This window comes from Mizuhopecten yessoensis, unplaced genomic scaffold (assembly GCF_002113885.1).
Source record: "Mizuhopecten yessoensis strain PY_sf001 unplaced genomic scaffold, ASM211388v2 scaffold1011, whole genome shotgun sequence".
NCBI classification, from domain to species: Eukaryota; Metazoa; Mollusca; class Bivalvia; order Pectinida; family Pectinidae; genus Mizuhopecten; species Mizuhopecten yessoensis.
This window is the reverse complement of record NW_018403833.1, coordinates 269,066-285,492: the sequence shown is the minus strand read 5'-3', so window position 1 is coordinate 285,492 and position 16,427 is coordinate 269,066. Positions and strand designations below refer to the sequence as shown.

Sequence of the window (16,427 nt, the reverse complement as noted above, 5' to 3'; positions counted from 1 at the left end):
CTATAACTTATATAAAAAAAAAAAAATGACCTTAAATGAAGAGCTATGAAGTTTGCGAACAAAATGACCTTGACCTAATTTCTAGGTCACAGAGGTCAAATATATTAAAACTTCCAATCACTTCATCTAAAATAACATGACGCCAAGGGTCAAAGTTTTGTGGGTACAAAAGAGGTACCATGTCCACTTTCAAAGTCCTTGGGTTTTTACAAGAATCTGTAACTTCCTCACTCACCCACTCACTGTCGTCACTTTAATTTGAATGTGTCAATGGAATAACAGACTCCCACCGCTGTCTTGTATTGTCTGTCACTTTACACATAAACAAATGCTACAGTGCTATAGGCCTCAGGGGCCTCTTGTCACAATTGATTCTTTTTAATCCAGCTACCAATATATCGGTTGTCCTAACTTAATTTAATTTATCAACAGGGGCAGAATGACCTTGTTCTAGATACAAAAGGTCAGTATTTCAGCCGTTTCACACTCCCTAGTGTTTTTTCAGCTAATCTTGGACACCGGGATTGCTTCTTTCTAAAGATAATGTGCAGGTTTTTAAACATTTAACAAGTCCTCCAAAATAGAAGCACCATTAGTTTGGCCTTGAGGTCTGGTCAGCATTAAAAGAAGTGTACTTCTGGCGAGTGCAAATTCTACCAATGGTATATAATATATAAATAAAATAGATATTGTTTATCTCAAAAAAGCCCCAGAGAAATCATAGCTGGTCCACTTTTGTTTTTAATTTTTAATCTTTATTTTTTTTCAAATATAGCAGACAAAACAACTCGAGTCAAGTTTTAAGCTGACATCATATTTTTTCTTTCTTTATTATCAGATATATTTTTCATCACTAAATTGCATATAAAATTCATTAAAATAAACTTGCTCAAATCTAAATGTAAACAAAAAAACTAAATTTTAGAAGTTTTATTTTGTCCACAATAATTGTAAAAAGAAATCAAATTTTTCTCCACACTAAATGAAAAATGGGTAAAATTTCAGGTCTGTTTGCGATTTTCTGTAACGTTTTGAATTATTGTCATAATTGATTTGACACAATTGAAATACAAAACTTTATTCAAAGTTATAATAGTTTTTAATTGCAAAACGTTTCCAAAAACAGTATAGAAAGGAATTTAAAAAAATGTATCTATTGGAAACCAAAATAAGAGGAAATCCACCAATGTGTGTGTGTGCTGTAGATAGCATATTATGTATTCAGTTCTCGAAAAGACGTCTGCAGACACCTGGTAATGGATTTAAGGAGACACGAATCTGTTTTCTTTGGTGTCTGGGCTTACTGACCCAGTCCTCAGACAAGAGGTCAATGGGGGTAATTACATGTTGTCATGAAATAACACTAATTCCAGGATACATTCCTGGGCACTGACCTTTGGTCATTTCCTGTTATAGACTATTAATTTGTCCCAGGTCTGCAGTATTAGGGAGTCTGTCCTTTCAATCACAATCTTGTTGCCATGGATTGTACTCAGACTTAAGTCATTGATGGATGCATACAGACCTTGCAGCTGTTTATATACACGATAGGATTTCTGTTGTTTTTTCCGGTTTATTTATGAAAACATGTATATCTAACATGTATATCTATGAATCCCTAATCTATCCTTTCTTGTGTTGTAAAAATGTAAGCTTGTGTGTGAAAGATAACAGATTTAGTTGATATTTATATCATAATGTGGTAATTATATATAAGTTCTACACCTGATTGGTGAAGACAAAGACAAACAGCTGGTCCTTGGTCATGCAATGTTAGAGGGTCAAAGGTCACAGTTGACCATTGTTAGAAAAAAAACCACTTACGTACAATAATATACTAACCTCTTAACAGTTTAGCTTATGCATTAAATTTTACCTTCCTTTCAAAATGTATTGCACAATTCTGCCTGTGTTTCAAGGACTAACAAGGACAAATTTGGAGCTAGTATTTCCCCGTCTGACACGGTATTAGAAGTATCTTTAAAAGTCAGCAGTGATATAGAAGCTTGTATCCCTGGCCATTTATTGTTTCTCTGTAGTTCCCTTAGAGCACGCCTATTGTGAGGCGTCATTTTAAAGAGGAATTTAAGACTGTACCGGTTTGAGGATTTATTCTTATACTGTAAGTAGGCACAATAAAGATTAAAACTTGTAAATTGTTTTGAAATGTCAAATTTATCTCCCTCAAGGATTTATAGTTTGATTATTTAAATATATAGCATTATAAATTTTAAGATTGTGATTTCTTAATTCCTTTCTGAGATACTCTGAGCAATAAAGCATCATTTTATGAAATTAAAATTTTAAAATAAAAACAAAAATATTCTGTAATATTTTATGGCTATATTTAGCATAGAATTGTTTTCAGTGGATCTGTATAATTATGATTGACTGTCAAGTCTATTAATTCAGTTAGACCATTTCTCACACTTGCTTCATTCTGATCAGATCTATAATGAGCACAGCATTAAGCCAGAGCTATCTTACTTTGCTGTTAGGTGATTCATCACTGCATAATTATTGCTGTAATTATCAATGAAATGCTTCAATCAGTGCAACACACTGAAGATTAAGTCACTTGACATTTAAGACATGAGATTATAAATTTGAGGAAAGTCCTGATTGTCTAAGGCTGTGTACATATATAGCTTGACGATGAAATAAAGATTGGGGACGAACGATTTATTGTGTCATTCAATAGGTTTTCTATTGGGTAAAAAGATCAAATGTTTAATGAAATAGCTGTCTTGCATATAAAACCTGTGCTTTATGTTCGAGTTATCTCCCTAAGGATGTATGCTACCTTACACATTATACCTGTGCTTTATGCTAAGAGTTATCTCCCTTCAGGAAATATGCTACTTACACATTATATAAGTTATTTATGTTTGAGTTTTCTCTCTTAATAATGTATTCTACCTTACACATTATACCTGTGATTTGTATTAGAGTTATCTCCCTTCAGGAAATATGCTGCCTTACACATTGTACCTGTGATTTATGTAAGAGGTATCTTTCTTAAGGATTTCTGCTACCTTACACATTATACCTGTGTTTTGTAAGTGTAATTTATTAATTAACAGTTCTTTTTTCAAAGGGAAAGATTTCAAATGAAGATTAACCTCTGAGCATTGTCGATGTATACTTTTTTAATCATATGTGTCTTCAATACTTCAGAGGTTTGTTCAGAGAGGAACTCTTCTGTAAAGGAGATGCAATGTAATGTTTAATCTTAGGGTAAAAGTCGATGGTTCATTGTCATTTACCCAAGGGTTGTGAGACAAAAGGTTAATATTTATCCGTCTGAATCTCTAGATGAACAGTTCATGGTTTCAGGATTCCGTAATAGCTTTGTCTACATTTATCGTTTCTTGGCAATAAAGCAGCTAAATATAGATCTCATAATGCAGTTGTTCTCTGAACTTCTTTTGTGTTAAAAGGTCAAAGGACTATTATTTTTTTTTACTGCAAACAGTAATGTTTTTACTGGAAATAACATATCTTACTTGTGGGCATCATAAATGACTTAAGGATATTAATTTATTAAATCTATTTTAATCGCAATATTGCAAACAGAATGATGACAAAGTTATGACATTTGTAACACTTTTGAAAAATAAAAAAGTAATCCATTAATATACTGATAGAGGAACATGGAAGTCGAGTAGGTGGGATAGGGGTTCAATCATTTAGGAGTTCAGATTTTGTGTCTCTCTTCATTCTATTCGATAAAAATGGCAACTACATATATGGATACAATGCCAGACCTAGATACAATGTAGTTCTAAGCATTGGTTAGCTTAACGTATTAGTTAGCATACAAAACCAGATAAAGATCCTCTTCCCCGGCATATGTTTGTGTACATATTTAAGTCAGTGTCTCTGGTCAGCAGTGTCTAGAGGTCCCCAACCAAGGAATTTCACCCTGACCCTCCTGTGTCACCGATATAGTACATAGATTACCCTGTAATCACGGTCTGCTTACCATTTCTGGGTACCTGAAATAAGACTTTAGGTAATAAGATTATATACTGCTCTCAATTCAGCATGTATAAATATAACAGTCTTCATGTAATCTCTTTTAAGGATTTTATTGATTCACATAACTATATGGTCTCTCTTGTGTCTGATTCTGATATATTGTCAGGTTAAATCTGGGGTGGAGGAGGTCACCCAGTACAATGGTTAGCGGCCGGGAATTTCACTGTGTATGTAAACAGACTCAGTGAGGACCTGTATATCATTTTGTCATAATAACTAGTGGTACTTGTTGTATGACCTGAGAGAGCCTTACTCCTGATACCCAACAGGTACAAAATATTACCTGTGTCATATGTCCAGGTGTCAGGCCAGATGTCCATAAGCATCAGATGAGCATGCAATTATCGCAAATATATACGGCTGTAAGCAGGCTGTGAATTGCGGCCTCTTTTTCTTGATTTTGTTAAATCATCAACAGGAATTGTAGCTGAAGCAGGTGAAATCTGTTGTTTGATGCCAGAATAGTTGAGGACAGAATTGAAAGCCGTTATTGACTTGTTTGATCAAAAAGAAGTGACAGTAGAACCATTATAGAGCAAGAGGATTGTGCTATAAAGGTGATTAAGCTGAGCAGAAGATTTTTATGGTGAAGTTCAATCTGATAACAAGAACGTTTGTGGTGAAGTTGAATATAAGTTAACCGAAAGAATATAAGCTAATTGGTTGACCAGGAGAATTTTTTGATCAAGTTGATTGCTATATACCAGAAGAATATTGTGGTCAAAGTGGATTGGTTTACCAGAAGAATATTGTGGTAAAATTAATTGGTTGACCAGGAGAATTTTGTGGTGAATTTGAATCAGAATCTGTCATGACGTCAATTGATCCTCGTGCAAAGTTTGAGCAGGGTTCTAAAAGCTTAGCAGTAGTCAGTGGTAAGGCTGATGTAGTCCGACGTAAAGTCAAAACAAAGGCCAGTGCGCAGAAACGAATCAGTGATAACAGCAGCAGTGGTAAGTTTCACCTGTCGCGTTGTCATGACGACCTTGTTTACCAGTGCGTCTAGTTAATTTGCATGTTGTAACATCCTATATTAGGACTGGAAGTGTAAATTGGCATCTGAGGCTATGGAGAGGATGTGTGATTATTCATCATATGAAGCATTCCACATAATGTCAAGTGTCAGTTGCCACCACAACATGTGATATAAAGGGCAATGTGATATTAACAAGATATTCTTTTTTTCTGTCCACATGAACAACAATGTTATATAGGAAATTGAAGTTGATATACAAGTATATGCACTTTTTCACAAAACCAAATTTGAAACGCTACATAAACTGTTAATGTCATGATATAAAGCGAAGTCAGTGAAGACATCTTTTTGGCGTTTGTTTGGTCAATGTTTAGTGCTTTAGGCTGAATCGACCCTCTTTGCCGTGTACCAAAGTCACCGGTGCAGATGTCAAACATTTAGGCTTCAATTTTCTTCATATTTTGTTTGGCATGTGGCAATTGTTCTTGATATTAATAGGTATTCGTATCAATTCACATAATATAAAACAACTAAATGGTATTTAACCTACAACTTTTAACCATTACCCTTACAACCTTTAACCTACAATTAACCGTTTGATACACCAGCTGTGTATTAAACAGAGGTGCCTGCTAATTGGGTCAAAATTTCTATCAAGCTTGTAAGATGTCAGCTGCTGGATTGTGTGAATCGTCAAAGTGTCCTGGTATTTCAGTCAATAACACCGATCATACTGACCATACGCATTATAAATGTACAGGTCTTCACATCTAACAAAAAGTTGATACACGCTAGGAATTCCTTCACAGACAAAAATGTCTGTTTATATCTTGGAAGAAATACTTACTGGTTATAGATTTAATAAGATCTTCCCATCTTAACTGTATCTTGTGAAGTATCAGGTCTTCCTGTTCTTTGATAGATCAGAATTTCATGCAGGTTATCTGAGGTAGCAAACGTAGAATGTGTGGAGCTAGATATATCTGTATCAACGATTGATGTACCACATATAACATGTGTCTGTAGAATCTGGTTTTCAAATGAAAAGGAAATAGTAGATATCTTTGATACCCAAAATATCTTGATGAGAAACAATTTCCCAGCTGTACATAACGAAACAGATACAAAGATCCTATAAACCTATACCAGTCTGGAAAACATCCACAAGTAGTTTCACTCATTCACCCCTGAAATTTCATAATGGACTATTCCATCCTTTGAATTGGAAGAGTTCAAATGTGTCTTCAGGGGTGAACGAGTTAAGTATACAGCATGAAGGTTGTAGGTTACAATTAAACATGCACCTCTGTATGGAAGGAGGAACCGACTCTATCGACTTGGAAATGTCTGTTCTTAATAATACACATTAACTTCATTTATAAAGTAGGTATTTTCCCCAGATCAATTAAGAAAGAATTTAAAAGATTTTACATATTTTTTTTTATCAAACTGTTGTTCTTCGTATCTTTCACGTGTAGAGTAGCACAAGATAATTATCTTACATAATCCTCCAACCCTGGATCCCTGTTCCAATACAGTGGTGGGTTATATTCGGGGATTTTTGTCTATATCCAGAGAATGCTTGGAAAATATCTAAGAGATATTGCAGGAATAAAACACAGGATTACAACGGATAATCCAGGGATTATCCATGGACTTTTTTGCAAGGGAAGAGGTTGTGGGTTGGTTTTTACGAGTTACAGAATTTAGAAGTTTTAGTGTCAATTATTGCTGGTTAAGGTAACGAAACAGATGATGCTGTAAATACTGACAGACATTGATGGATTTTCACAAATAGTTTTAAAGAGAACAACAAAGTAATCAGACTTTGAAAAACTGTTCTCGTTACTAAGTCTGAATTGGTGCAAGTTTGGAACAAAGTTATAGCTGTCAGCCTCTGAAACGTCCAATTCCTCTCATGAGGGAGAAAGTGTGTGAAAGGGAGAAAGTGTGTGAAAGGGAGAAAGTGTGTGAAAGGGGACTGAAACTGCTGCCCTCAGTTTGTCTTTCCCTTTTTATGTAGTATCACCATAACTCTAAAAAGCATTCATTAGATTCAGACACACCTGTTACGATCACTACAAATACCCTGCAAGTAACTAGGTGAACATTTGACCAAAGGATGCATTTGGTGGACAGCTTGTACAGGTAGCATCATCTTAGTAGAGCTGTACGTTTGGTGGTCAGCTTATACAGGTAGCATCATCTTAGTAGAGCTGTACGTTTGGTGGACAGCTTGTACAGGTAGCATCATCGTAATAGATCTGTACGCTTGGTGGTCAGCTTGTACAGGTAGCATCATCTTAGTAGAGCTGTACGCTTGGTGGTCAGCTTGTACAGGTAGCATCATCTTAGTAGAGCTGTACGTTTGGTGGACAGTTTGTACAGTAATGTTCAGTTTGTGCAGGTTTAGGATTTTGAGATAGTACTGTAAGTAACACAAATGACACAACACGTCAGATTTTGTGAGTTTGAAAAGATGTTACTGATTAGGATTTTTTAGGTAGTTCTGTTAACAATATAAGGAAACACATAATACTTTGTCAGTTTGTAAAGTTGTTGTTGGACAGGTGGTTTATTGTAGAACAGTTGGTAAAGATGTTGTTGGACGGTTTGTACAGTTGTTGGACGGTTGGTACAGTTGTTGGATGGTTTGTACAGTTGTTGGACGGTTTGTACAGTCGTTGGACGGTTTGTACAGTCGTTGGACGGTTGGTACAGTCGTTGGACGGTTGGTACAGTCGTTGGACGGTTGGTACAGTCGTTGGACGGTTTGTGCAGTTGTTGGACGGTTTGTACAGTTGTTGGACGGTTTGTACAGGTGTTGGATGGTTTGTACAGTTGTTGGATGGTTTGTACAGTTGTTGGATGGTTGGTACAGTTGTTGGACGGTTGGTACAGTTGTTGGATGGTTGGTACAGTTGTTAGATGGTTGGTACAGTTGTTGGACGGTTGGTACAGTTGTTTGGTTTATACAGGTTTAGGATTTCGAGGTAGTTCTGTTAACAATATAAGGAAACACATCATACTTTGGATAGTTAACAAAGGTTGGAAATTATACATGAGTTTGACACATGAACATCATTTTCCACACCACACAGGTATTAATGTCGACAATGTACCACACACTGATCACGACCATTAGGAACATCCATTTTGTCAACAAAATATTTAAAAAAAATAGATATAATGTATGCAATGTATTTGATTCTATGATTAAATTTATGCACCAAGTTTTATATTTCTATAATTAAGAATATTTCTGATGATATTGGCTTAAGAAATGCTTATTTAATATGAGAACAGGAAAGCCTTCTTGCAGCTGCAATACATGTAAGTTAGAAGACTGAAGCTAAAGAATTGATAATTGAACTTTACCATGGTGTGAATTTCCAGTCTAGATAAGCCACAGCAACTGCAACAATTACAGGATCAAGTTAAAAGATACTTGTTATCTATTTTTTTACAGGAAGTTGTTTTGTCTATATCAAAGCAGTGTTCGCAATTCATCAAAACAAGAATTAAAATTCATTCAAAATTATCAAAATATTTTTACTTTTGTAAAAAAATCATTTTAAACTTTGTGAACAAAGCCAGAATTAAACGGAAATGAAACCATTAATTAATATTGCAATAACTTGTGTCATTAACATGAGGAGAAATATTAATTGGAAATTCACACAAATGTTCATTGATGGCATAGATTTACCATCAGATGCCCTGACGATGTATTACATGTTGCTGATTTTGAGTGTGTTTATTTTTCCAGCATCCTACACCGGCAGTTCCTCGGAGGGTGAAGACGTTAACCCAAGAGAGAAAGTACAGGTACAGTAAAAAATAGGTGTTACCCGTGTACAGTGAAACATAGGTGTTACCCGTGTACAGTGAAACAGGTGTTACCCGTGTACAGTGAAACATAGGTGTTACCTGTGTACAGTGAAACAAAGGTGTTACCTGTGTACAGTGAAACAAAGGTGTTACCCATGTACAGTGAAACATAGGTGTTACCCGTGTACAGTAAAACAAAGGTGTTACCCGTGTACAATGAAACATAGGTGTTACCTGTGTACAGTGAAACAAAGGTGTTACCCATGTACAGTGAAACATAGGTGTTACATGTGTACAGAGAAACATAGGTGTTACCCGTGTACAATGAAACATAGGTGTTACCCGTGTACAGTGAAACATAGGTGTTACCTGTGAAGGTGTTACCCATGTACAGTAAAGTGTACAGTGAAACATAGCTGTTACCTGTGTACAGTGAAACATAGGTGTTACCCGTGTACAGTAAAACATAGGTGTTACCCATGTACAGTGAAACATAGGTGTTACATGTGTACAGTGAAACATAGGTGTTACGCGTGTACAGTGAAACATAGGTGTTACCTGTGTACAGTGAAACATAGCTGTTACCTGTGTACAGTGAAACATAGGTGTTACCCGTGTACAGTAAAACAAAGGTGTTACCCATGTACAGTGAAACAAAGGTGTTACCCGTGTACAGTGAAACATAGGTGTTACCCGCGTACAGTGAAACATAGATTTTACCCGTGTACAGTGAAACATAGGTGTTACATGTGTACAGTAAAACACAGGTGTTACCCGTGTACAGTAAAACAAAGGTGTTACCCATGTACAGTAAAACACAGGTGTTACCCGCGTACAGTGAAACACAGGCGTTACCCTCGTACAGTGAAACATAGGTGTTACATGTGTACAGTGAAACATAGGTGTTACCCGTGTACAGTGAAACACAGGTGTTACCTGTGTACAGTGAAACATAGGTGTTACCCGCGTACAGTGAAACACAGGTGTTACCCTCGTACAGTGAAACATAGGTGTTACCAATGTAAATCCCTCTACATGTACTACATACAGTAAAACTTAATTAACTAAACAGAAGCCTAAATAATTCAAACCTCTGTCTGAAACAGGCTATATTCAAATCATGTTGTATATGGTTTTATGCAATCTGGGCATAAAATCGGAAAATCTGTCTGTTTCATATACACAAATTGTTTTGATGGGGGCCGAACTGATGGTATTTGGTGGACAGGTTTCATTGCCTGTTACATTAGATATACCCTTCCTTTTGAAAAAATAGCCTGAATTCCATTTGTTATTCCGGATCACAAAAGGTTTTAAGTATCCAGATCACAGCTTCTGTGTATAGCCTGTTTTGTTGGAGTGTCAGGAAGAAGTCACTTCAATGCCGTGGTTGTATGTAATGTATATGGAAATGCTCAAACAGTAGACTTTAACAGTTTAGGTTTCTATAATGATGCACATCTTGTATTCATTGCACCCTTTAGAAAGATAAATCGTGTGAATTCTGAGTTAAAGTTTTGTCAACATCATAAAGTTAAAGGTCAATGGTCAAAATCTGCATACAGTATTAAACCTAATATGTGCCCTGGGTGCATGCTTATCGATTTATGAAAATCAAAATTTAGAGCAAAATTCTAAAAGAAAATTTAGAAAAAAAAAAGATGTTTAAGTCTGGAAAAGGTTAAAAAAGTAAGAAATACATTTTAGTAAAGGAATAGAATGCTTAAACCAGAAAAATGGAGGATATGGAGCACTTATTTAGTCAAATATGGTAAAATAATTATATGGTTGTTTATTTACTGATATTTCATAGTTACAATGTAGGCTTCAGCTGATGTAATTTGTTATTGTAAGTAACTTTTCATACACATTTAGATGTTAGTACTTCTTGATGGTGTACATGTCTCTTTAGTCAAACTGAGGTTGATTTACTCAGTTTCAAGTCAGACTGACTTTAAGTAATAGTCTTCCTTAAATCCGACTATCATTGGTTTGTTAACTCATTCACCCCTGAAATTTCATAATGAACTATTCCAACCTTTGAATTGGAAGAGTTCAAATGTGTTCTCAGGGGTGAATGAGTTAACTGCTTCTTAAATCAGACTGTGGTCAGATTAACAAGGTACTAGCCGTGGGTCGGTGGTTTTTCTCCAGGAACTCCGGCTTTTACCTCCACCACCACCACGTGGCACGTCCTTCAATGATCATAGCTGTTAAGAGGACGTAAAACACGAACAAATCAAACCAAACCAAGATTAACCTGTCTAGTTAAATCTGTCTTATGGGTCAAACTAGAAATAAGTAATGTTCCTGTTCAAAGGAGAGCTATATATCTCATTTATGTAGTGTCAAGTTATTGGTATGGTAGTGCATGCCAGGTAGGTTATGAAAGTGTTAAAATCTATAAGTAAAGCAAAAATTAACCTTTGTGCAGTATATAGTCTGTGATGGAAAACCTCTACAAAAAGTTTATATGACCAACACAATTCTTTTTGAATTTTAGTTAATAAGCCGGATCTTGACTAAAACAGTAAATTAACTCTATGGAGATTTTTTAAAAATAATATCTCCAGATATTTTCCCTTGATTCTTTTAAAAAAAGCACCAATACATCTGCATCAAAGCTTCTCTTGGTTCTGTCATTTTCAGTTAGTAAAGAGAAATGTAAAATGATTTAAGAGGAAAGATTGTTCAGGAAGCGTTTGATATTTGATTTTAATCCCACGGATGTTGGAAGGACCAATCATTGATCTGAATCGCAAGTTTATTCTAGTGAGAAGGGTAATAAATAAATCATTATCTGTAATGTTAGAGTGGAAACTATTGGATAAAGGTTACATTAGTTCCCATTCTGATTCAATTCCAGGGATTGGATTCCTCTATAATTCATCCTCAATCTCATCAGGACCATTCTCAAATAACTGTATTATTGAGAATAAAAGGTATACAAAAAGTTCAGGAGGTTGGGAAACAGCGCAAGATCTCAGAATCAATTTTCTAAGATTCAGTTTGCCTGTTATTATTAGATCTGAAGCTTTATTAATAATGCATTATACCATAATTCAATATACATTTGTCTGCTGAAGGTTTCTCGTTTCTTACATTAATTTATCAATTTGCATACAGTTGAAATAATACTTCTCAAGTCGTAGTCTCAGGTGATTGCCACCGGACCTTAATAGTATGTACTGTAATTAGGGACGACAGTCATAAAGATTTGGTCCAAATTCAGTGTGGTGGTTTCCCTGGGGTTTCTGTCGTCGTATATCAAATTGTTTTTCTTTGCGCTCACGCCCTGACTGTATATTTATGAAACTCTGAACCTTATCGGAGAATACATCTTATCTTACCAATACAATTACAGTAAACGAAAGTTGATCCAATGAGTTCGGTTTCAAAGGGTTTCCTGTATTGATCAGCGATCGAACGAGTTTGAGGACAGATTTTTCTGTCTGGCTGTTTAACGCATACTTGTCAAGTGGTTGTTTACAGTTCCTTCTCTCTCTTGACTCAAGTCTAAGTAATAGCAGCCCTCCCGATATTTACCAATTAGCATTTCTTATTAAATAGACTTGTGTAGACCATTGTGAAGTTATGATACGTGACAGCCTTATTGGTGAATTGTTTAATGGTTGAGCTTTTCAGAGTTTGGCTCTGTAGTCATTTAAATGAAAGTTTGTCCCCGAACAAAGACAGTTGAAAAGAATTAAGCCATGGTCCTGTTCACAATAATGTTTTCCCCATAATTTGATAAAAAAATAGAATTGAATTAATGATTGTACTTTTTGGAAGAAGCATTAGGAAACCAAGTGTGACTGTAAAATGATTGGCTGTAATCACCTTAACGAGACAGGAAGCATATTGAGTTACTGTTGAAAATTAAAAAAACATGTTTTTTTTATTATAATTGATATTCAGGAATGAATCATGTGATATTAGTAAGGTATCTAACACACAAATCCATACTTCTGCTGGTAAAGGATCCCTGTCCCACTGCACGCAAAACACTAGAGAGTTCTACTTCTACATTAAGGATCCCTGTCCCACTGCAGGCAAAATAATAGAGATTATACTGTAGTTTTCTTGTATTTACAGTTACCTTCCCCTGATACCATTTCACAAATTATGATTAGCCTTGTTTGACCAGCAGGTGCACTTCTGTTGACTCTAGGTAGTTGATTAGAGTGACAATATAACAATCTTTAACATTAAACAATATTTTTTCCATAAAGGTCCAGCAAGTTATTTGTGTTTCTTTCAGAAATGGTTTTTCAAAGCTATTGAGCCATGTTAGAAAATAAAAACAGTTTCCAATGCAAAGTTTCAGTTTATGGCAGTAGATGGTGCGGGGATCCCTAAATGCCTCAATGCGCAGGAAATGTGTAAAACTTGATACTCGATACAAACTCAAGTCCCCTTTGTACAGAATGTGCACTTGTACTTTTATTATAGCTAGAAGATAGATTAGTAATTCTATATATCTACACTAAAACATGATTATGTTAATGCCACCATTTGTCCATAGAGATTTTGGCATATAGAGGGGTTAGGCGATATACATTGAGGGTGACACTATAACATAAAGGAATTGCTTAAAGAAAAAAAGGGTAAAGGTGATCTTGAACTACGTTGTGGATATAAGCAAGATAGTAATTAGTTGGGGACATGTTATTAAAGTATCATCGTATTGTTTATAACCCTTTCACCACTGTAGACCATAATGGACTCATCCATATCAATGTGTGGTATAGTCTACTGAAGTTACATAGGGGTGAAAGGGTTAAAATACTGTAGTGACAGATATTGTTAATAGTCAAAGACATTGGTTTTGTTTGAAGCTGTGATCCCACTGCCGTAATAATGTCTTCCTATTTTGTTTACTGTGAGATCAGACTAGGAAACTTTGGAGACATGTCGTAATTTTTCTCGTTATTTTCGAAAACATTTGTGGAGACTGGAGACATACTTAAGTGTGGGTATAGAGATTGGGTTTGTGTTCCTGTTAAGAGCCTTGAGAGACCGCCCTTTTACAGGCAGAAAGGATTGCTTTCACAAGACTTGTCCAGATTTGTACTGTATGACAATTATCCGACCGTAACATTTCTTGTTGGAGTATCCAGGGACAGCTAGGACAGAAATACATTTATGTTTGTTTGGACCAGATGTGTTCTTACATTATTGTCACAGTTTTTGTTTTTGTCTCGCCACCACAAAGTAGCAGAAATGAGACTAAGGTGTTGCTTTTCCGGTGGCGGCGTCAACATAGTTTTTGTATTTAAGTTAGTTTCACTGAAAGTATAGTGCTAGACCAACCAAACTTGGACCATTATATAGATGTATCTTTCATGATCTATTGACTTTGTCAGCATCTTCATCAACATCAAGTTTTTGCATTTTTAAGTGCTAGACGTACCAAACTTGACATGTGCATTGATTGTCAAAGCAGGGCACAGGCGAGACATATCAATCTGAATGGCTTATTGTCTTCATTGAGTATTTGTCTTGGAAAAGGAGCAGGCCATTCTGAAAATTCGCAACTGTGTCTGCTCTGTTACTGGTAAAATATGATATGTATACTTAGGTATCTGTAGAATATCTCAATAGTGTCATAAGAATCTGTAAATTGATGTCATTGGTAACTTACTCACCATATATAAATGACTGTGCATTAATATGTTATACCTAAATTACCTATATTGGAAACTAGTTGTTACAGGAACGTCACTGATATTAATTCATAAACAAAATAGCAACCACAGGTGGAAATGACAGGAAAAACCATCAATGATTTATACAGATTTTTTTCACCCAAAGATACCGTCTTCTATCTAGATAAAATTGCAGAGGAAATTCTTGAAGGAACTTGGCTGTAGAGACTGATTAACACGTTTGTCAGGAAATCCAAGTTTCATACCTAGTGTTGTCCAGCTCCTAAACTCTCCGAGTCTGAATCAATATTTGCGGAGCACAAGCTGGCATGGACAGTAAACCCTGGTAGATCAGTAACACTGGCAGCGTTTGCACTGCCTAAATCAAATCAAACAAGAAATGACTGTGAAGTTTCTTCACATTTGTTGTTGATTTGAAATATCTTTGATAAACGAACAGAATTATTAAAAGTTGAGCAGATTGATAAAAATTAGGTTAAAAACATGTTGAACACTATAAGATCGCTTCGGTAATTGTTTCCTACGCAACTAATTAGTCTGGAAATTGTTTTCCTGGGTAGGAGCAACCTAATTGCTTCCCTGGATCAATCCGATTCGATCGATTTGATCCCTGAGTTATGGTAGTAGATCAAAGCATGCAATGTTTAAGTGATGGATTACTTCTAGTCTTACTGTGCGACCTGTTTATCGGGAAACTTTTGGTTCTACGAATAGTGCAAACTCACTAGTTTTCCAACTTTCAAAGGAAAGATATACCCTGAAACTGTTACTTGGCAACTATATTTGATCTCATAGGAGATACCTAGTTGAATAATTGGTGTGGCAAATTAAATTGGAAATTGAGAGACATTTTTCTCAAACTATAAATAAATCCATTGAATTACCCACTGTTGGCAGGGACATGAAGGTCTCAAATGTCAAGTTGAATTCCCCATTAATTAAGTGGAATATCATTTTGATAAATTGCATAGTTTAGCAGATAATGTTTCACGGCAGGCTGTTTTGGTTTAATATTACTCAACTTCATGATTACTGAACAATTTTGACAAGAATAGTTGTCTGATTAAAAAAGCAACTAAAAGATTTCTAGAAATTATGAAATCTGAAGCAAAAATTATTTTAATTTCACCATATGCATTTCAGGTTTGTTTTCCAAATTCCCTCAGGATACCCTCATTACAGTAGGCTTTCTCTTTCTGTCAAAAATAGTGTGTATAATTTACTTGAGAACAATGTTCATATTTGTTTGATGACATGATGTTTTCATTACAGAAAAATGGCAAAGGAGGAACTGACTTCTGCGTACGCAACATTGAAAGTGCAGCATTCGGCCGACGAGAGATCGAGATCGCAGAACAAGGTACCGTATAATTACTCCAGAAATTATTGTCACTGGGAAATTTGGTCCTGGCCCTAATGTGAAAGACCAGGATTTGAACCCTAGACCTTAAAATTCAAGACAGATTCCTAACAGACTGAATTTAGCACAGTTTTAACGAATCCTATATAATAACATTAACCTTAATGCACAACGGTTATGTACATTTAACATGTCGTAAACAAGTGACCAAATGGTTCACCGCTGTGGCATACCTCTTGTTCAGTTAGTAACAAGTGACTAGATGGTTCACCACTGTGACATACCTCTTGTTCAGTTAATAACAAGTGAGTAGATGGTTCACCGCTGTGATATACCTCTTGTGCAGTTAGTATCAAGTGACTAGGTGGTTCACCACTGTGACATACTTCTTGTTCAGTTAGTAACAAGTGACTAGATTGTTCACCGCTGTGACATACCTCTTGTTCAGTCAGTAACAAGTGACTAGATTGTTCACCTCTGTGACATACCTCATGTTCAGTCAGTAACAAGTGACTAGATTGGTTCACCGCTGTGACATACCTCTTGTTCA

The 16,427-nt window shown here is 35.7% G+C and overlaps 1 protein-coding gene across 5 annotated transcripts in view; it reads left to right on the top strand.

Annotated features, from left to right (window-relative positions):
* Positions 1-16,427, top strand: part of LOC110456192 (S-adenosylhomocysteine hydrolase-like protein 1) — a 115,879-nt gene that overhangs the window by 49,859 nt on the left and 49,593 nt on the right. For all 5 annotated transcript variants that reach the window (XM_021506787.1, XM_021506781.1, XM_021506806.1 and 2 more), the window contains 2 exons: positions 8,787-8,845; positions 15,790-15,877. In XM_021506787.1, coding sequence (XP_021362462.1) covers positions 8,787-8,845; positions 15,790-15,877 — 147 coding nt within the window. The remainder of the gene's footprint in view (positions 1-8,786; positions 8,846-15,789; positions 15,878-16,427) is intronic.